Here is a 23,060-nt window from a genome sequence, read left to right on the forward strand (position 1 = left end):
ATGTCATTGTGATTTGCAGGAAGTAATATTTAGAAGTGATGCTTTTATGAATAATTACAGGAAGGTTGTTCAAAGAACTTCAATGATAAATCTTTTTTTTTTTTTTTTTTAATATTGCCTCAAGTAATGATAAAAAACATAATTTACATAGTTTTTCCAGGGGAAATTCAACTCCTTTTTCAATGATTTCTTAAGCTCTTTGTCTAATACCCGTGGAAGTGATATGTTAATAACGCCAACTTAGATTCATCATAAAAACTGCTTATAGGTTTAAGGTAATTGGAAACTTCTTTCCAGAGAAAATTGGTTTGTGCTTTTTTTTGACCATTTTATAGTGCTTTTCTTCTTTCTGTGTGTGTGTGTTTTTCCTTAATTTTTTTGTGCTTTTTTCCTTTGATTTTATTCTTTTTTGCCTTTTTTTTTTTTCAAAAGGGGTATTGGGAAGAAGACACTTCGTTTCACTGTACCAGAGACATATATTGCAAGCATTGAGTTTATCTTCTCTAGAATCTTGGAAATAAAAGTAGCAGCAGACTTCCTTGGGCCTCATTTGAAGGAGTAGGTTCAGGTCTTCTACAGAAAAGTCTTGTCCCAGTTACCACAGCAAAGCCAAAACTCTTGGAACATTCAGCAGGGCTGCAGCTTGCTTGTGAGTCAGGATAAACTCATGGCATTAGATTTGCCATGCATGGATTTGGTTTTTTCCCTCTGGTAAGTGGTGACACATGGCAAAGGGCTACTCAGCTACTGCTCTTCTTTCCTCATTCTCAGCATTCTGCCAGTAACCTGCTCTTCCCTCCTCTCTGTTGCAACACAACGTGAGTCTCAAGAGTCTTTCTTTTATTCCAGAGGGGATCTCTCCTAAATCCTGTTTCTCCTTCAGGTTTTTCAGGGAACTGAATAAGATGTCGAATCTGCCGCAGGGAAACCCTAATTAACTCAGAAGAGTACTAAATAGACCAACTATTTGATTATTTTGTTAACTGCTACTTACAGTTGTTTTGACACACTGGTGCCCCTGAATTTTTAATAAGAAAAAGAAGGATGAGAATACAGGAAGTGGACATTCAAGTTTTTACAAAAGAAAACAGATGTAGTTTTTGTAATTTTTTCCCCCTTTTCATTCTTTGGAGGTTTTCCTTTGCTTTTTTCTTCTAGTGTAAAAAAAAAATCTGCTGATCTTGCTTTTTAAAACAGTGAATGGCAGAGTAGTGGACAGAATAAATGTTTAGCCTTTGACTAACCCCAACTAAAAGAACTTCAGGCATCTCATCTCTTTCCACACAGCACTTTGTCATTGCAGTACACCATCCCTCCATTCATTAGATTCCTACTTGATTCCACCTTGTCCTTTCATTGTTTAGTTAGTTGTCACTACAGCTGAAGAATGGACATCAACAGCTGAATCACTTTCAAAATGTGAATTTGACTGTGCAGATATATTATATAGCTGATACCACACAGGTCTTTTGTAAGTCTACTTTTTGAGTGTTGTGATCTGTTGTGTCTTGTTTCTTGAAAACAGTTTATGAAATGCAGAGAAAATAATTGCTTCTGTAGATAGGTCTGGATGTGTCACACCACTTGCAGTTCTGCTTATGTTGCTGACTCCTTCAGTACTGAATTAGTAAGTTTTTGTTTGCTTGTTTACTGTTAAAGTCTGTGAAGCAAAAAGGGAAACGTTAATAAACCTTCTTGTTTCTTCAATGAAACGGGAGTACAGGGCTTTAAATATTTTATTTCTCTTTGCTTCTTTGCAGCAGAACATAAGAGTTTCAAGATAGGCAAATGCTGTATGTCAGCTGATGCTACAGAACAGTTTTTTTCAATTGTAAGGGACCTGTGAAGCTCATTCTAATCCAACTGACTGACATCCTCAGGTCAGGATGATGTAAGGTGCATTAAAACACAGAATGATTTTGGTTTTAGCAGATATTTCAAATGAAAGGTCTTCAGAGAATTCCCTTCCTCCTTTTGTGGGTAAAAACTTAGAGTACTTACTTAGAACACCCAGCATGTCTTCCATGTAAACCAGACAGAAGCTGGATTTGACATGTCTGATAAATCTGATGTGAAAATAACCTGGCACTCTGTCATACCTTTTTTTTTGAGAAATGGGATTTTTAGAAATTTATCCTAGAAACTTTTTAGACTTTACTGTCACAAAAAAAGCACAATCCAGTTTGAAGGAAAAAAAGGAAGATAATGTAATTGGAAAAAGAGATTTTGTTGATGTGAATGGGTAGCTGACCTTCTAGCCTGACAGTGAGGAAACATGTCAAGTATGTCTCTTGAAATTTTAAAAGCTGTAAATCTTAGGGAAAAAATATACATGGAAATGGAGTTGTTTTCCCTGGAGTAAGCAAAGATCTGAAACCTACTGTTCTGTCTTTATGTTTGTAGACATTGTCTAGTGTTTCTGTAAAAAGAAAAAGAAATTTATACCAACTGTCCTAACGCAGATAACTGGAGGAGCAGGGTTTGTGGGTTCTCATCTTACTGACAAACTAATGATGGATGGCCATGAGGTTACAGTTGTGGACAACTTCTTTACGGGCAGGAAAAGAAATGTGGAGCACTGGATTGGTCATGAGAACTTCGAACTGATAAATCATGATGTCGTTGAGCCCCTGTACATTGAAGGTAAGTGGTTTCTGCTTTGGTGTTTGCACTTTTTGGTGCCTTTGCCTTCTAAGTGTGTGTGTCTGTAAAGAAATTAAATTTACATGCTGAGTTCTGGGTTGATCTATGTAATGCCTGTATGCTTTGTTTATTATTAGCCTATTTTCTGTGAGCAGTATGGAGTAAGAGGTTCAGAGCACTTTTGTCTTTGAAGTCAGTTCTTTTCTGTGTGAATGGGAGTAAAGAGACCTTAAAAACATCATGATTTTGTGAGAAGGCAACATGGCAGTGGGTCAATCTGTCTGTCCCATCCATTGTCCCACTTTCCCATGTGCCTGCCCAGGCTTAGACGTGTGGAGTCTGTGGTCCAGAGATTCATGAACTGAAGTTAATTGAGGGCTGCAGCTACACTAGACATGCATCCTGCAACAGTGTGTATGGTCAGTTGAGAGGAAATAAACTTTCCTTAGTTGCCTTCAGTGTCTTCTGTAGAAAACATTGTTCCTACTTTGGGTACAGGCATTTTAAAACCTGAAGAGTTGGAAAGCAGCAGCACTGAATTTCACTAATTTTCAAAAGAAAAACAACAACAAAAATACACCAATCCTAAAGAAAGAAGCAAACAAACAAAAGTATGTTCTGCTTTAAAGTAGTAGCTCAACATCTGAACTATCATAAACCTTAAATTATTAAATAGTCAGATTTTAAGGCACCATTAACATGGTTGTATTTGAGAGACATGCATTTATAGACTTCTGTGGGAGTATCTAACCATATAATGAGTCATTGAAAGCATTGCTCAAATTACACTGCATTTCTGGTGGGTGTCCTCCATCCTTTTAAAACTCTCTAGCAAGGTACTTGTTCATTTTAAAGAAAAAATGACTGAGCAGTTTCTTCTTTTTATAATTCCTGCTGAGTTCTAGTGGATGGAATTTCACAAGAAATATCTCTAGTAATTGCATTTCTTGTATTATTGCTTGTGATGAATTCCTGGCAACACTATTGAAACTGTTCTGCAAAAACATGTGCTCCTGCTCTGTTCTGACAATGCACTTGTTCAGTTACTGCCTGATATTTTACTTCAAACTTCTCCTTCCACTAACAGGATAATGGAACAAGGATCTTATTAACTGACTGCAGGTGCTGGTAGCTCATACCTCAGCCAGATCAATTTGTCAGCTTTTCTGATCTTTTCCATGCATTACCTTCTTTCTGACTGATTACACTTGAGACTTTCTCAGAGAATTATCATTGTTGCTAATCTTCTTGCCCAGCTAACTAGGCACTAATGAATGGGAATTCTGAGATCCTTCAGCTACCTTTCCTATGGCCTATGTAATTAAGACACCAATTCCCTATTTAGTACTGACAGCTAATTATTACATGTTATTCAGGGGGTAGTTTATTGAATGTCTTTTCATCTTCCAGCAGTATAAATTGAGGCTGGCATGGCTAAGTGTTGAAATAAAATAAACTTTCATATGCTAAGAATGTGGTAAAATTTTACTTCATAGCAGAGTTTATAGTCCAGTGAGGCAGTGGGGGGGATAGTTTTTGTAACAGATCAGCAAGTCAGCATATAGATCAGATACTTCTTTTCTTGGTCCCAGTTTCTCCCTTTTACTTGTAAATAGAAGTTGGAATGAAAGTGCAGTCATGATAAAAAGTAGGTTTGTGTCTTGAGAATTTCTCTGTATTTGCTGTCCTGTTTAAACCAGGTTATATAAGGTTGTTTGACAGTTCAGGTCCAGAGAGGATAATCAGTGCTTTATTTCTGAGAGACCTCATTTTTGGTCTAGAAAGAACAGTGCTTTCACTTTGGATATGGAAAAGTGAATTTAGTCTCAAGATTTGTAGCTTTCAGCTTCACAGTGGTGCCTACGCACAATCTGCCTTGGCTGCGTCATTTTCTTTGATCCATGACACGAAGTGGGACTCGGTATTCTTGGATCTTGATCTAGGTTGGCCAGAGACAATAATAAATCACATAAATACACGTTTGATTTTTTTAGCCCTGTGATAACTGTAGTTATCTCTGGTGCTGAGTGTCTTTCTCCTCTACCAGGATTTTATTTGCTTTAGCATTTGGAAATGTTAATGGGAAATGCACAAATTTTCACTTTGTTTTTTTCAAGCAGAAGAAAAAGGGGTTTGACTTCTTTAGTGGAATGAATGTAGTTCAGGAATCTTGAAACTTGAAAAACAGTTAAAAAAAAAAAAGTATGAAGTAGCTATATTAACTCTTTTTTCCTATTATAGTTCAGTTCTGTGTTTGGAAAGATACTTTCATATCAGCCTGACCCTCATGTAGAGCTTTAATACCCTATTAAATGGGTACTTTTTTGGTACGGGAAGACAGGTTTTTTTCTGATGGCTGGTCTGGAAACACTCTTTTTTTGTATTATCATAAAAAAAATACAGAAATCCACCTTTACTTACTTTCTGCCTCATAAACTACATTCATTAAGATTACAAAGATAGACAAGATAGACACTTGAGAGCAGTGTGGCTGGTGTTCTTACAAAACATAATGTAAAAACATGCAGATGTTAATTGGAAAAGAAATGAAAATTAATACTTCATCTGGTGTTACTGTGATTGTACCCCACTTGAGGGTAATAGATAAAATGCCAAAGGAAATTCTGTATTAAATAAATGTAGGTTATTAGTAATGTACTTGGTTTACATAGTGACATAAGCATTAGTGATGTCTTGTTTATACTCACCTTTGCATTAGAGTTGACTCTGTGTTTGTATTAAAAAGGTTCATTTTTGTATCACTTCCAGCCACCAAAGTCTGTATTTCTACTGTGAAATATTTCTGTACTTGAATATATGTGTAAAAAAACCAAACCAAACCAAAAAAAAAAACCAAAAAAAACCACCACCACAGCAAAACAACCAAACAAAAAAGAACCCCAACCTAAAAACACAGATAGATGGAAACAATTTTTTTTAAAAAAATACACAGCCTATATACCCCACAAAATCCCCAAAAATATACACATGAAAATCCAAGCCACTTCCAAGGTGGTGTCATAAAATGGCACATGCTCATTCCACAAACTGGACCCCTAAACAGCAAAAAATGCCTCTCAGTTTTCAGTCTTGAGGTCTGGTTTTCAACTACCCTTAGGCACAGACAGCAGTTGAATAAATGTAGAAGAAAATATCAGACGGTTATATGTAGCCCATATCCTTCTCCCGGTGGAGTTTCTTCTTCCTCCTTCCCCAGAAACTTTTGGAAGCCTTAAAACAGTCTTCTGTAAAGTGATAGGTGCACATTCCCTTTAAACCCAGCTATCTCCTGTATCTGAAAGATGTCCTCAGCTGAACTGTTTCACAGTTCACAGGAACACACTTGGCCTTGCTTTTCTTTCTGGTTGCTTGGTAGTGTTGTTTTGTTTTGTTTTAACCACACCTTTCACAAGTTTGAAACAAAAACAGGCATGAAAATGCCACAGATTTACAGTCAATGGTGGAAACAGTTTAGTTAGTTGAACTGATTTTACTTCCCTAATCAAAGGTGCACAGCATATTTTGAAAAATACTGTATGATACTTCAAAAATTGTAGTCTGTGGCACCTGAAACTGCTGCCCAAACTCTTTTAGGGCAGAGCAGTGAAGAGTAGTTCTGCTCTGATGCTCAAAAAAATTTATTTAAAACATATGCATGTGCACTACCTAAGTAATATAATATGAAATGAGAGAGAAATAAAGTGTAAGTGGTAGGTAATGATAAACTGTTTTATGGCTTATGTTCTGAGATTAACTGATCTTCAGTTAACTAAAGCTGTTCAGTTTTGGTCTTGGTTTGTTCTTCTGTTTTAATTCTTCATGCCAGCTGTCCAGTTTCTAGAAAAACATTTCTTAAATGTTGGCTGTAATTTCAGTGACTGTTGTGTACACAAAGGTAGTTTTGGCTCTTTTGACTTCCACTGAAAAAGCTTTAAAAATGATATAATAAAAACACATTTTGCAAGTTGAGAGACAGGGTGTAAGCGTGTGATTCACATAGTGACAAGGATATTGGCTTTCAGAGTTTGTAGGAGGTGTTGTAGTTGCTAGTTGCATAGACAAATAAAGTAATAGTATTTATAGAATTTTAATAAATCATTTACTTGACTGGGACTAAAAAACCCTTTTATTTTCAAGGACTTTGCTGGCTTGTAGGTCTGAGTTTATTCTAAGGCTAAGACCAACAGTCTCACAAAATCGGTCAAAAGAGTAGTCTGTAGCCTTTTTGTGAATAGCAGTTTCCAGATGTCAGGATGGTAATGTTTTATTAAACAGTGTTCTACAGTATCCCAGAATTGTTCAGTCTTCAGGTCCTCTCACAGGTAATTTAAAACACATACAAATAGAAACACAAAGAGTGTCTTTAAAACATGGTGCTTTTTTTTTGTGAGTTTTGTTTTGGTTTTGTGGTATTTTTGTTTGTTTGTTTGTTTTATGTTTTGGTTTTTTCCTTCCATACTTCCATCCCAGGTTTTTCCCTTCCTAGTCTTCGTTTTCTTTGTGTAATATGTTCAGCTTGCCAGTTTTAAGTTGTTGTGTGGTCAGGAAAGTCTATGGCAAGGCAGAGGGTAACAAATGCAACTTTATTTTGTTAGTCCAGTGCCAAGTGCAGTGGTGCCTTGATCTTGGTCTCTCGTGTGAGGCTCTCCAAAACTGCTCCAGTATGAGCAATATGGTAAATCTTTATGAAGTGATTGCAGTTTGCCTGACGTTACAGACAATGTGTTTAGCTTCAGATAAATGAACTTTTGTATTTGTAGTCGTTTTTAGTTCAGGGCAATAGAAATATCTCACTTCATTGTGTCAGTTTCTCTGGCCTGACCTCCAGTAATGAAATTGGCACAGCTGGGTTTTTTTTTACAAAAAAAGTCCATACATTCAAGCTGTAGAAACTTATTTGTATGCTTCTGATCAAAGCTTTTCTGCTCAGGGCTTCCTGACTAGCAAATAGGGTGATGGATGGAGGTGCTTAGTGGACTTAGTGACCCGTTTAGTCCTTTCTGGGACCTTGACACGTGTTGAAGGCAGAAATTGAAGATGAAGGTCATTTCCTGTCATGGGAAAGGTGGTAGATTTCTCCCTTACCATTCACTTAGGAGGCATGGAGAACATATGCAGTATTAGGGCTAGAAAATAAAGATCATATGAAGGAAAGTAGTTTTATGATCGTATTTTAGAGTTTTATGAAGTAGTATTATGTCCTAGTCACCCTAGGACAAATGTTTTTATTTATCATTCTTTCTTAGCATTAAGGAAAACACAAGATTGAATGTTTGTGTCCAAATTTAGGTGTTGCAGATTCTTTGTATGCTAAATTTTAGGGATTTTTTTTTTTTTTTAGCTTTTCACAAGGAAAACCTTGTTTCTCTCCCAGCTTCTTCTCTTTGTTTCATTTAAAACAAGTGCTAGCTGGGGAAAAAAAAAAGGAAGAATGAAGGACTAAAAGAAGTAGAGTGCTTTCTTGCTTTCTATCTTTCTTTTGCACTGTTTTTTATACTTGGATTCATGTTTAAAAATAAGTAAACTTGAATATCATAAGGAGTTTTGGGGGTTTTGTATTTTATATGCATTTGTTTTAAGCTAATGATTATATGACCACTTGGATAATCACAAGCCTAGGTGTATCCTTGTGGAGCAAAAGAAATGGTAGGTTTTGGCCTTCTGTATCTGAATTTTCACATGCTATTGAAGGAACCATTCCTATACGAGCTGCTGTGTGTCAAAAATTAGTAGTATTTAAAGAATCCAAAAAAAACCCCAAAACCACAAAGCAAAACAAAATTAGGTGGATAGAGAGGGAGGCAGGAAAGAGTTCATTTCTGCTTTGACAGATTAGGATTGGACAGTAAATTACTAACAGACCAAAATGCTTTTGAAGTGACATTTTCTGTTTCTAAAAATTCCACCACAGCTCGTCAAAAACCTGATTTAGAAAGGGTTGTGAAGGAATAGGTAGAAAGAAACAGCATAAAACTCAGGTCAGAGTTCAGCTTTGATTTGGCTGTAGGTGACTTCAGCAATTACTTTGTTAATTTTTCTGCACCACTGTGCTTGAATTACTTGCTGCTTGCAAGCATCAGTTAGCATCTTTATGGAGCATTTCTTTTGCCAGCTTCCAGACTACCCTTTGTCTTTGGTTTTATGACAGTAGAATGCTGTGGGAAGGGGATACTTAAAGCAAAACTTGAGGCAGTCATGTATTTTATTCATGTTTAGAACTCATCTGTAGGAAGCGTGTTGAAGTTCGACAAACCAGTTAAAATTTACCCGATGCTACATTTTTGCATTATTTCCCCAGCAGAAAAAATGATTCCAGCTTTATTCACTGCTTAAGCTTACAGTGTCACAGTGACCAAAATAGAGGAATAGTCACAATTCCATGTCACAGTTCATCATGCAGAACAATTGACTAGCTTCATGTTACAGACAGACTCTTAGAAGTTTCAGTTGTTTTAGCAATGCAGGTAGGGCTTGGAATTGAGCCTGAGCTGGGAACTTTCTTCTGGCAGCTCTCGCTGCATCAAGTTGTCTTTGGATGCTATTTGTGTTGCTATAACAGATGCCTTGTGTGACAGACTCTGTCTTGATGATGCACCAGAGTTGATAGTGGTTGGATGGACTATTTCCTGATCATTGAAGAACAAATAGCAGAGAACCTGCTACATGAAATTTTACTTCTCTGCACCTTTTTATGTGAGAAAAAATATTCAACAGCATTACACATCTGCCAAAACTGTCTCTGTAGCTTTCTGAGCTGTTTTGACATCTTCTAGGCAGCTGAAGCTTCATCCCTGCTCTGGAGATAAACAGCTGTAGACCGAAGAGAGCATGGTAACATTAAAGTAGATATATTTTATGGCATCTGCATGAGCATACTGTCAAATATCATTACTGTGTCAAGACAATAAAACTTGCAGTAACAGTCATTAAATTTGCCTTAGGAGCTCATCTTATGTTTATGTTGATAGTTAATTGTTCTCTGGGGTGAGGTATGGCTTGAAATAATTTGTCCTTATTTTGGTCACTTAACATTGTGAGTTTAGTCAGTGAATTAAATGATTTTGTAGGATTTCCTGTGTTGAAGTGACAAAGCAGTATGGGGTAAACTTTAAAATTCTTCCTCCAAACAGTCCAGTATGTGCTTATCCAAGCTACGTTACATAGAAGGCAGGATCTGAGCTTGCCCAGGAGACAATAGACACAACAGTTAACCTAGAAAAACTTGACTTATGTACAAGCACACTTCATTAGGGATTCAGAAAGAAAGTAAGTTGAATATTTTACCATGCCAATATTGCTGGTATTTTTAAAACATTATTACCAGAACATGTGCTTATCTTAAAAAGAATGTAGTGTTTAATGTCAAGGAGATGGTTGTGCTTTGAAGACTTACCTACTTTTCATTTTTTCATTGCTCAATAGACTGTTGAAAAGTAAGGGATGACTTTCACATGGATAATTTAAGCCACTTACGTATGCTCTTGCCCTACTAGTCTGCTTTTATATATATATATATATATATTTTAGAGGTCAGAAAACAAAGGTTTGAGTACTTGCTTTGTCAAATGAAATTTGAGAATGGGAAGGAAGGCACATTCCTCTTATATTTCAGTGTTTTCAGCTAGTTAAAAGGTGATAACTTCGTAGTTGATATTTTATTTTTTCATATAGTGATAGGACAAGTGGAGATGGCCTTAAACTGTAAGAAGGTAGGTTTAGATTAGAGAAACAGAATCTCTGCTGTGAGGGTGGTGAGGCACTGGAGCAGGTTGTCCAGAGAAGCTGTGGGTGCCTGATCCCTGAAAGTGTTCAAGTTCAGACTGGATGGGGCTTTGATCAGCCTGGTCTAATGGAATGTGTGGTGGGATCTAAGTGATCTTTAAGGTCTCTTCCAATTCAAACCATTTCTAAAACGTATACAGCTTGTACTGTTTAAGCAAGTATAGTTGAATTCAAATGGAGAAAAAGAATTTTTTTGTTTTGTTCTTGTGAATTTTGTTTTTTTGTTTTAAATTGAAACTCAAGGGTGCTTCTACCCTGTTTTAAGTAGGAAAAGTACTTTAACTGGAGGAAAAATTTCATTATGTCACAGATACTCTGAAAGTGAAAACCCCCAACAGAAGGCCGAGAAAAATCAATATGTGGTCAAAGTACAGATTTTTTTTTAGTGCTGTGATTTGCTATTGCTTTTTAATATTAAACTACCTAAGGAAATGGAAAGAAAACATTTGTTTGACCAGTAGTGTTCTGTTCTAGGGCAAGACAGCCTTATGCTATGCAGTATTTTCTTCTGTCAGAATAGCAGCCAGCCCTGACTTTTCCAGCTTCCTTCTGGTTTCAATGTCAAGTCTTCTTCTTAGAAAAAAACAAACAAACAAACAAAAAAAAACCAAACCTAACTTTTCTTTTGAAATACAGAGGAGTTATTTTCCCTTTCTTTTGTCAGGCCATTCTAATTATTGCCTCACCTTTTGGTTGTTTTTCTTGAATGACATTGGTGTAGGGGATTTTTTCTTCCTTAAACATCTCATTTGAGCTTATGTTTAATTTTTACTTTGACAGTTGCTTATCCATGGGTGGTTTTTTTTACACAATTCTGGCTTACTGTGATTCAAGTTACATAGAAGGCAGAAAGACATTTATACATTTACAACAGTCACGTTATGAAAGGGTTGCAGGTTGAGCTTTTGAGTATCATATACTGCCTGTGAAAATGAATCCAGTTTTCATTCCTTCGTTTTTATTATAATTTAACAAGTTTGTTTCCAACAGTCTTTTGTTTCTAATACCTCCAACCTTCAATCATCTCAGACAATGAATTTTGACTAGTTCTTCAGTTAATTATATTTCATAACAGGGAGTGGAGGAGTGTGCTGAAATCTCTGTATTGGGTTTTGATTTGTGTGTTTGTTTTTTTAAATTAAAGCTAAAATACTGTATTATCCAAAGCATTGTATATATATAACAAAAGCAACAGGAAAAAAGGGACAAAAGTTGCATGTTTGTGTCTTGCCATATATATTTAATATATAAATTACACAAAGCCCGTTAATGTTTCCTTGGCAGATGGTCTAGAAATAAAAATACAATATTTCTTTTTCCCAAAAGGCATATTGAAAAAAACTTCTACCATTTTTGCTTCACAGTCTATTTTAGAAAAATGCTCTGAAGTTTGTAGCCACTTAAAAACTTGAGGGTGACAGAATGTTGCAAATACTGAAGTATTCAGCTAATTTTTTTTATGAGTGGAAAAATGTGAACACCGACACAGACATCTGTATCCATGTCAACAGTGTTAATATATTAACATTATGCTTGAGGCTTTGTTTTACTAATAATTAAGTTTTTCTTAGAGTTACAACAGGTTTGGGTACATATCATCTGTAGGTAGTAATACAGGAAATGCTGGGTTCCAGGGCTAGGAAGTGCACAGAGGAATACTTGTTTCTTGACTTTAATGCTTTCTCATTTAATATCTTATGTGGGAAAATTACAATGCTGTCCCCTCCATTTTTCTGTAGTGGACCAGATCTATCATCTAGCATCTCCTGCTTCTCCTCCAAATTACATGTATAATCCTATAAAAACATTGAAGACCAACACTATTGGGACATTAAACATGCTGGGTAAGTGGATGATGATGATGATGATGATGATTACTGTTATTATTATTATTTTTATTATTACTTTACTTGGTTAGACATCATATAATCCTGACCGAGTTGCTGGAGAGAGGGGAGGATGAAGCAAATAAGTTGTACATTTTAAAAAGTTGTTTCTTTAAGCAAAATAATGTTGGAGGTATTTTTACCCTCTTTGAAGATTTTTTTCCTTTAAATATATCTGCAAATGAACAATGACAACATGGCTGTCAAAGCACAAGAACTTTGTGCCTTTAACGTGGCTATGGAGTGTGCAGTAACTACAGAAGTAACAGGGACAATTAAGAGCATGGGATTTTTATAGCACAGTTGTGTTCATGACTGGAGTTTTCACTTTGACTGTGTAACATTCCCACAATTACCATAAGTGAGTGTTTCTTTCCACCGCAGCAAACATTGGACTAGGTGGAACTGTACTGGTTAAAACTCCAGATATCAGGAGTATTGCACCCTCTTGTGCGTGCCTTGGCTACAAAATTCTGAAAGAGTGTTTAATGTCTAGCTTCATTAATTATAATGCAATGTTTTCAGCTTTGCCTGTTAGTTTGGATGCTGGGAATGGGTCTGTGAAAAGACGACCTCAAGCCTTTGCTACTTTTTCCTCCTATCTTTGTGCCATTTGCTGTGATGCAGAATCATCTGAATGTCAGTGATCCTAAGAATTGTTATGAGTGAGAAGAACTCCTGGGCATTAGCATAGCTGAGTTTGTTTTTTGCGTGATTCTCTAGACTAAAGTGCAGTTCAGAGAATCAAGTGATTCAGAAGCTGTTGCGATACCAGAATGGCACAGGTGAGAGATTTGTTTGATTTGCCATGCCAACTTGAAGACCAGAAAGCTATTGAAATGGAATGCAGGATAATCTCAAGTGATGGGTAGGATCACCCAAGCAGTTTAAAAGGGCATAATGGAGGAGAAAAGATTGATTTTTGTCCCTATGGCATGGTACGTTGTAGAAGTTTCTTTGCATAGCTTGTCTTTAATATATGTAAAGAAGGAGTTGGTAATCATAATATACTATGTTATTTCAAGATCCTGATTTCCTTGGCCTTTATTTAGATTGTAATAGATTAAGTTCTTGGATCTTGATTCAATGCAGCTGCTAGTCCCAGAAGGAAACATGTCACATGCAGGTGCGGCTCTGCTGTTTCTTTAATTTTCTAGTTTGGAAGTGGGAGCTGTGGATGTGATTTACAGCATAATTTGCCTAGTTAGAAAAATCTAATTCTCTTCAAAAACATGTAAAACAGGATCACACTAAAACAGCTAGCGTGAGTAAAAGATTCTTGCACTTGCTCTAATTATGTTCTTCTTTCCCCATTGCCCAAAATCTAGGTTTAGCTAAACGTGTTGGAGCACGGCTTCTGCTGGCCTCTACGTCAGAAGTTTATGGAGGTAAGAAGAATAAAACAGGATTTAGAGCTCTTCAGATAGGACTGTGTAAAAGGATATTTACACATCTTTTGTCAGATATCAGAACAATAGATTTTCATCACTATCTTAGCTTGCTGTTTTAGGACATGTTTTTACCGTTTAAAATGTGAGAAAGGCATTTATGGTGCTTGTTTTATGTATCTCGTCAAGAGTGGAGGCAGGAGACTTGTGGTGTTGTCTGTATTTTTCCCGTGTCCTGGTTTGTGTCTCTTTTTCCAAAGGGCTTGTAGGGAAATTGAATGTTGTACTCTAAAGTCCAGATGCTATGATGAGAACCTGAGAAGAAATATGCATATTTACTATGGAAATTATCTCTTTTTCCCATCACATAGGAATTGTATTGTTAAGATTTAGCAATTGCCCTGGTGTGTAAGAGACAAAGGACGCAACCTCCAAGCTAAGAAAATACTGGTTGTGCATGCAGGTTCTTCTGGTCTCTCTTTAAATGTAATATTTGGCAGTGCTCTTCATCTTCCTATTACTGTTAGAAGTGCAGGAGGAAAAGAATGATAGATTAAAATGGTGACTGGATGCAACAAGAATCTTTAGTACTTCCTTGGATGTGTTACAGACCCTATGCCTGCTAGAGAGAGAAACTGCTTTCTGTTCTGAACTATTGCATAATTGATAATAGCAGTGTTGCAAAATTGGTGGAGATACACAGGCACAGTACCCTGCTCAATGGGAGTAGATTTGACTCTTGGCTGTAAGAACAAATAGATAAACAAAAAATGGTCACCTGTGTTACAAAGATACAAAGCTTCGTGAGCAAAAAGTGAGAAAGGACAAAGAACAAGCATCCAGGTGTACACTTCTGGTGAAACAACTTCAGTCCAGACGATTCAAAGTAAATTCCCTAGCAAGAGATCACTAAGATGACTGGCCAGCCAAAGTGGCTTGAGGATGTGCGGCATTCCTCCTGCTTCCCAAGCCTTAGATTATCCATGATCAGGCTCTGCAGAGAAAAATGGTAGCCCCAAAGACTCTTCTGTAACTGAACAAACTCCTTTCTGGAGTATCTCCTCTCCCACAGCATCTTTTCAGACCCTTTTAAGATTGCTATGGGCTTTTATAATCATGTAAATCTTCTGTGCATTTACCATTGCTCTGTGGCTTTCATGTGGCATTCATTCATGCGTAATGATGTCTGAGCAGCATAAAATCAGGAAGGTTTAATCAGAACCAACTGTCAAGGCTGTTTCAAAAATTAGCTTTCAAAAATTAGCTATAGTAATGTATGCAAACATTTAACCCAGTAGAAATTATACTGTCCTAAAGATAACAAAGGGGGAAATTTAACCAAGTGTTTGTATTTTTTCAAGCATATAAAGTACACACCATCAAGGTTCCCAAGTGATTGTTGTTTGGTTCTTGGTTTTTTATGATCAAGAACTTCTACACTGAATCAAAACAAAGGATTGTTTAACCTGATTGTGCTAGTGATAGCTAGTAAAAATGCTTAGGGTAAAATAGAAGAAATGCTAAGTACTTTGTGGCATATCACCCTTATGTTCTTAAGAAATGCAGTACATCCCCATTTCATTCATTTTTCTTCCCTTGTTTTGTATTTTATGAAATTTGAATATGTTTTACTTTCCTACATAACCTGTAATGCCTCCTAAATAACTGCTGCCTACATAACCTGTAATGTTTCCTCTGAGGCGCATTAGGTAAAAGTCATATTTATGCCCTTGAGATAGTCTGTCTTTGCAGAGAAGAGTCGAATTTAACCCTCTGTTAACACACCCTGGCAGTTGCTGGCTGTTGTTTGCTTGTACTCAATTATTTTACTAGTCTTTCATTTTCTGCCATTGCCATTTTCATAGTTCCAGTGATTGCACTTTAAAGAAATTGTGTTAAAATTTAAGATTTTCTAAAATGCAGAATTCAGAGAGAAGCTGTGCTGACTTGTGTAACACCAATGCTCTCCTGAAAATTTCATCATAGATAGTCATCTTTTGATATATCATAATCTAAGGGTTTTTTTTTGTTTGGTTGGTTTTTTTTCCCCCACAGATCCTGAAGTTCACCCTCAAAATGAGGATTACTGGGGGCATGTGAATCCAATAGGTCCAAGAGCCTGCTATGATGAAGGGAAGCGGGTTGCAGAGACCATGTGCTATGCATACATGAAGCAGGTATTAAACTTGCATCAGATTTGGTGGTTTTTCTGTAATTGTTGAAGGCAAATGTATGGCAAGACTGGAATGTGTGTATTTAGGGGTAGGAGGGCAAAAGAGAACGTCTTGAGTAGGAACACTTACCCTGTAGTTGCAAAATCTGTTTCCTTTAAAGGGAAGGTTTTATTGCTCCCATCTGTTGTGTGTTTTCAGATGAGCAGTCTTCTTGTAGAAAATGTGCTTTAGTCTTCTTAATAGGTATAATATGTCTTTCAGTATAGTAAGTTTTTAGACAGGTTAAACTGAGGTGACCTTAATATGCTGAGAAGTCAATGGGATTGAATAGGTCCATTACTGATACATGTGGAATGATGAAGGAGAATAATCAAAATCAGAATATGCAGGTAAGAATGAGGAAGGTCTTTAATGAGAACTTATATAGTAGCAATGTGTTTTAAGTACTTTTGAAATGTCTTAAAATTATATAGGTATAAATACAGATCTTAATGAATACCTGGCTATTTAATGCCTGTTTTCAGACAAAGGCAGTAACATGAGGATAAAAATACAATTTAAAATATGTTTAAGAAATTATATATACCAGTTTCCTTGTGTTTCCTAACCAACAAGTAGAAACTCATAATTAACTAATGTAACATTGACTCTTTACCTGTATGTAAATCTTGCTTAATTGTGGTTCAGCTAGGCTCTAGGAGACTATTCAATTACCAAATGTGGCACACTAAGGAAAATGGTTATCAGTATTTCTTGTTATTTGCAGCCTTAATATACAAAAGTATAAATCAAATATAGTATATTGTATAGAACTTTAAACCTTTAAATTATAAAATTCTAAGTGCTTTTATAAACCTTGGAAACAGAATCAAGCTGAAGTGATAAGACTTTAGGAAATGCTATTTTAATATAGAGTAGTAATTCTGTCTTATCTCTTCTACCAGACAGAGAAGGCAGAGGTTCTGTCTCCTTTGTTTTCTTTTAAATCATTTAAGGTCCAACATGGTGATGCTGCTCTTGTTCAGGATGATGTCTCCAGTATTTCACTGTAGCAAAACATTCCTTGTCAGTCTGGAAACTCATTTGCAGTTAAAGATTGCAGTTTTTATGAGAAATCCTTGTGCTGTAGAGTGTTGCATTTTTTGCAGGCTTGTTGTGCACACTGTACACCCTTCTTTTAGAAGGGCATGAGTAGGTAATTTTTAAAATCATGGGCTGTGTCTTACAACCACAGAATGAGTCATGATAGCATCTCATAAATTTTATGCAGGATTTACATTTAACAGGAAAGCTGTGTAAGGTAGAACTGCAGTGCACACATACATCAAGTAAAAACTCATGATGCACATGACCTGTCTGTCCTAGGGGCAGTCCTGTGACGTATTTCTTGTATTTTGTTAGGGGTTAGTGAAGTCTGCCCAAGCTTGTCATATGTTCAGATAACACTGTTGAGCTGGTGTGGGGAAGAGAGAGGAGTGGGTAGTGTTTAGGTGATATGCTGTTATTAGTGGGGGAAACCTTACCTTTTGAAAAGATCTGATTTCCTCTATGCAAATAAGCATTGTGCTTTTAAAATGATTTTCAGTAGGTGTAACCTAGCCCCAAACAATAAGATTTGCAGTATTTCAGGCTAAAATATTTCCAGAGTCTCTCAGCTTCAAAAGAAAAAAAGAAGAAACAGGCAAAGTTATTTTGCATTTTTTGGTCATTTCCTCCAAAGATTGCCATTATTATGCACATTGCTAGGTACCTTAAATACCTAATAGTGTTTTTCAAAAAATGTGAAATAAAACAAAACTTCTGCATTATACTGCCAGACAGCCTGTTTGAATCAGAATGGGTTTTGAATCTAGTCAAAGTTGACTATTTGCTGTTGTCAGAGTTCCTCAGTAGCCAGTCCTGATCAAAATGTTTTTAGTGCATTCTTTTCTGCTAGTGGTGTTGTTTTGCTTGCTTATTTTGACCCTATGAATTTGACATTTCTTAACTTTATCACTTGAAAAGACAGTGGGAGGGGAGTTTCAGCACACAGTATCGCAGTGTGAATTTTGTGCTTTGTTCAGAATTTGCCATTCGGTTATCCGTTCAACCTTAAAAAAATTGCTTTTGGTATTTTGGAGCTACCTGGAAATCTAGGTATTGATGTTTGCTCCAGTACTCTGGATTAATTTAAGTACTGACTAGAATCTGATACTACCTTCATGGCAGAGATTTGCATCATCTGCATAGGTGTGTTATTAAAAAAATGCACAGCAATTTAAATGCTGTGCATATTAAGGGTGTTTTGTGAACTAGATTTCTTTCATTTTTTATACTACTGACCTGTAAGGAAATTCTCCAGAGCTGAAGCAACACTTCAGGTCACATGGGAATGTTGCAGGAAAATTTTTCTTCTCCTTCCACTTTCTTAATCTATTTTTTCATACCAACTATGCGACTCTGAAAGCATTGGTGGTAAGAAATGCGCTTGGTTGTGATACAACTCTCACATTAAGTGATAGTTTTGGAATTGCCTTAAAATAGCTGAAGTGCTGAACTATAAGATGGTAATATTTCAACCGTAAAGTTGTAGGTTGTGTTCAAGGACCTGCATTATGCCCAGAGTATAGAGTCAGATCATTGAGGTTGTCCTTCCTAGCTTATTTAGGAGCTTTAGTGTCTATGAAATTCACAACTCATCATCACTGTTTTTGCAAAATAATAATCGAAAGCTATTAGTAACAGAGTATTAATGGCATTTTTTATACAATTGACAGTACATATAAATAACATTCCTTGGACTCAGCCTCATTGTAGAGTATTGTAGCTTAAACACATCATAGATGGATCCAGTGTACCCAGTGATAGTAATTCTGCTGTGAATGCAATTCAGTGGTTTGGGAACAATTTTGAGAATTACTGATCTGTGAAACACATGGGAAAGAATATGAATCAAGTAAGAAAGTGACTATTAGAGCAAGGAATGCAGAGGACAGTCTAAGTAATTTTGGCTGAGACATTGGTAAAGATTTGTATCAGGTCACAGTGATACCCCTGCTACTGTCTGTACTTCCGCAGCAGATTTTTTTTAATTCCAGTTGTCCACTGGAGAGCAGACATTTGTAGCTTTTCCTTTCCTGATCTTTTGTGCTGGGAGGTCTAACTCATGCTTGCTGTTCAGGTAGATCACAGAGGAGAGGAAGAAGAAAGAAAGAAGACTGGTAATTTAATAGGGGAAGTTTACCTGATATCCTTGTGAATTACAGCCACAACATACCATGTTCAAATTATTTTGGTTAAAAGAAACTTGGCATTTGAATTGTATTGATTTCTTTTCTAAGACAGTCAACGCAAGGAGATACTTGTTCTTAAAAAGCTTATTAAATTGAAATATGTCTTTTTAAATTAAGGAGTTATTGTAGCATCCTTGATAGCCTTGATAGTTTCTAGACCTAAGGTCTCTAAAACTAAATCACTGGCAAAGACTCATGCTGAAAACCATGGACAGCTTTGTTTTGCAGGGGAGACTGGATAATTAATGCTACATTTTGACTGACAGCTGTAGAATAGTCTTGAGTACTTATTCAGAGGAGGTATCTCCATAAGCCAATCTTTCCTGCTTCTTTACTGTTTCTTTTCATCTGTACAGGGCCAGTCTGTGTGAAGAAATTCATGCTGATAAATAACAGAATGAGCTGAAGTGTTTTGCTAGTCTGCATTTCTGTGTATTATGATCTTGCTCTCAGGCTCTTTTTTGGATTGCTCAAGGAATTTTCTTTCTGGTCAGTCTGCTGTGGGAAGGCATTATCTTAAACTGTGAGGACAGAAGGCAGTTGATCGCATTTTATCTCAGCATTAGGGATAGATCTCAAGCTCTCTTTACATGTAGCAGTATGAGCCAAAGAGGGGTTTTTTTTTTTTTCTTCCTTTCTCTAGGAGTTACTAAAATACCATACATGACTTACTGCTGCAAACCTGGGGAACTAATTGACTTTGATAGCGGGGATATTGTAGAGGTAGCCAGTCATTACTACATAATATTCAGAGTAACAGGACATAGCTAAGATACAGACAATTAATACAAAAAGGAATAGAGCTACTCAACATATAAAAAGGGTCACTTCAAATGAGATGTTTGTGAAACAGCAAAAGGAGAATTATGACAATTTTGAAGTTACTGGCTCCAAAATCTCTTTGTCTGTGGAAGAGTTTCTTTTCAGAAGACAGATTCCAGTTTTAAAGGGGCAAATGAAAAATTAGCTGCATAGAAAATAGATTTTTCAAAGCAGTAGGCTGCAGAGAAAAGCTTTGCTAGATGATACTATAAATAAAAGATCGTTCTTTTTGAAAAACATTACAGTGGAGTGAGGTGAATAAATAGAAGGGAGAAGAAACAATGGATTCATTGTGACTGTGAGTAAGTGCCTACAGAGTATGTGTTGTTTTTCTTTTCTAGATCCCTTGCTGGTTTCCAACCAGTACTGGAAAACAAGGCTCCTGGTGTAGCTTGTGCAGTGCAAGAGAGGCTTTTTGGTCAGCATTATTGAATGAGTTATTTTTATCTTGAATACTACCTTCCAAGTGCCTTACTTTCTGCACTTGTTATTAATGGCAGTATCTGGAAAGCTCATGTGAAATACAACCCCTTCCTGAAGGAGTCAGTGGCCTTCTTAAGATAAAGTGCTGGGCAAAACAAAGGAGCAGCTCTATAAGAGTATGTCTTTCCAAATGCAGTGAAGGCTTTGGGAATGGTTCTGTCATGTGCTGCTGGAAGTATACATTTAAAATGTGACACTGCTGTACTTTTTTTTAGCTAACAAGAAGTAAAGAGTATATTCCCAGCTGATGCATTTTGCATGGAAAGAGGCTTCTGCTAGTTGCAGAGTCTCTTTCAGTGGGAAGGACCCAGTGTATGTTGTGAGACTATTTTTTTGGCTCTGTTGTGGATGCAAGCTTGCTGGACAAAGACTCTGTATCTTTCCCTGTGCACAGTAGTTACCTCCCTTGTTACTGTTAGTTTACCATTTACTTGCAGTTGCAAACAAGGTTTGATTGTGACAAATGAAATCTTGCCTGCAGCTAAATGGAATTGAACATTATTTGACTTTCTCCATACTGGGAGATGTTGGGCGTCACCTGTACTACTTGATGTTTCTGATTCGAGTAATACCTGACATCTTGAATGTCCCTTTTGCCTGTCTCTCACCCTGTAAAAAGCTAGTTCTACTGCTTTCACAAAACATCTTTGAGGATTCGTTTGGTTATGAATCACTTGGAGACCTAAGAGAGAAGGTCACATTTTCCTGTCTCTTGTACGTGAAGCTACATTTATTTCCGAGAAAAATGTGTTTCTAGGTCTCTTCTGAGTGAGTTGTGTATGAGCTGCAGCTTTCAGCCACGGATGTACCAACAGTACGCTTCTTCCACATACACCTTCTTCCAAGACATGAGAAAGCATTGGTCTAAGCCTTAGTAAAATACATGGAAAATACAAGATGTTCTGTATATCCTCTGAAGGAATGGTTATGGAAAGAATGTTTGCAGAACACTGTGCTTGTGACTTCAGTTGAATAAGAGCACAGAAAGTTTGCTTCAGACAATTTTTTTCCTGTAACTGATACAAGGATGTCTTTTTCTGGGAGGTGGGAGGACCAGGTAGGTAGAGGAGGATACATAGGCCTGCGCTGGGGTTGACACCTTCTTCCCTACCTTGTGACTATCACTCTCAGATGGTAGCATCTGTCTGCTTACAGCATACCATATTGCTCTGAACTCAGTATCCTGTTTTAGCTCACAGAGGCCAAACATCCTTCTTGTAGACTTTATCATAAACTGTGGCTTGTCCAAGTGAATGTCAATCAAAATAACTCCAGAGCAATTACTTCAGTCTACAGTCTCTAACTGTTAAAATGCTTTGTCCAGAAAGGTTTCAGTTTCACATATTCGTTCCGTTTTCCTTTGAAAATTTGCAAAAAATTCTGTAGAAAGGACTTCTGGAAATGATAAAAATGTTTCTTGGAAAAAAACTGCGCCATTGAAAATTGTAATGCATGCATTTACACAGCCTAATAATAAGGGCACCAGAAAAGCACTGTATTTACAAAACCACTTTATGGCCTTTGTAAAAGATACTTTTCTGATATGTTCAGCTTTTCTAAAGTATGGGCTTTTGTAATCTGTGGAATTGCTGCCTTGGTACTATATCTGGTGATTGTGAGACTTCACTTATGTGCAAAAAACGTAGCTAAGTCCTAGGTGAAGTAAGTTGTTATTGGAAAGGTATTACTGAAAAAATCTTTAAGTTCTTCCTGGAAGAAAATGCATGTGCTAAAATCATGAGCTATTCTAGCACTGATTTAGATTTGCATTACAAATACTGAGAACTAGTATAAATTACCTTGCTGTATATACACTACATTTTTCAGAAGGGCTGAGGACAGATTTGAAGTGTTTCATTATTAGAAAATAATGCGTGTTAAAGCTGAAAGATGGATTCTTGAAAAGCTTCTTGACAGGGGAGAGTTTACACTGTAGGGGAGAAAGAGGCTTTTATTAAGGAAGTAATGATTTTTTTATTTTTTTTTTTTCTTTGGCTGCAGGAAGGAGTTGAGGTGAGGGTTGCCAGAATATTCAATACCTTTGGTCCTCGAATGCATATGAATGATGGAAGAGTTGTCAGTAATTTTATCCTACAAGCTCTCCAGGGAGAACCACTAACAGTAAGTGATGACCTGGTGATATGAAGAACGATTCATCTTTATATCCTGTCCTGATGTCTTGCAAATGAGGATAGATTTTAGAAAATACTGATGTTCCCCTCCTCCAAAACATAGTGTTCCAGTGTACCAAACTCAAGTGTATGGAATGACATGTCTGAAGATGTGCTCTGTCGATGAAGTTGATCTTTCTTGCCCAGAAGGAAACAAGGCTGCCAGTTGTGATCTGCAGAAGCATTTCAGCGTTTTTTGTATTGGGCATATAAACAAAACCCAAAGTTCTGGAATATCTCTAAGAAAAGCCAAGGATCCGAGCAGGAGAAGAAGGATGAAAGTGTTGTGGTAACTCCCACAACTGAGATCCTCACAGAGCAAAATCTGGAACTGGACAGAGCATTGAAGAGTTTAGGCCAGGGAATAAGTCATGGCAAGCAACATGAAGCTTGGCATCCTGTGATAGAACTCCTCTAATTTGAATCTTTTTGAAAAAGT

General features: G+C 36.7%; 1 protein-coding gene across 2 annotated transcripts in view; it reads left to right on the forward strand.

Moving 5' to 3' along the window:
* Positions 1 to 23,060, forward strand: part of UXS1 (UDP-glucuronate decarboxylase 1) — a 55,498-nt gene that overhangs the window by 23,191 nt on the left and 9,247 nt on the right. The window contains exons 5-9 of one of the 2 annotated variants that reach the window (XM_083884854.1): positions 2,561 to 2,643; positions 12,165 to 12,269; positions 13,640 to 13,699; positions 15,755 to 15,876; positions 22,452 to 22,571. In XM_083884854.1, coding sequence (XP_083740980.1) covers positions 2,561 to 2,643; positions 12,165 to 12,269; positions 13,640 to 13,699; positions 15,755 to 15,876; positions 22,452 to 22,571 — 490 coding nt within the window. Of the gene's footprint in view, positions 1 to 2,462; positions 2,644 to 12,164; positions 12,270 to 13,639; positions 13,700 to 15,754; positions 15,877 to 22,451; positions 22,572 to 23,060 lie in introns of both variants that reach the window. The other variant, XM_083884853.1, reaches the window with a different exon arrangement.

The sequence above is a fragment of the Zosterops lateralis genome, assembly GCF_965231275.1.
Source record: "Zosterops lateralis genome assembly, chromosome: 2".
NCBI classification, from domain to species: domain Eukaryota; kingdom Metazoa; phylum Chordata; class Aves; order Passeriformes; family Zosteropidae; genus Zosterops; species Zosterops lateralis.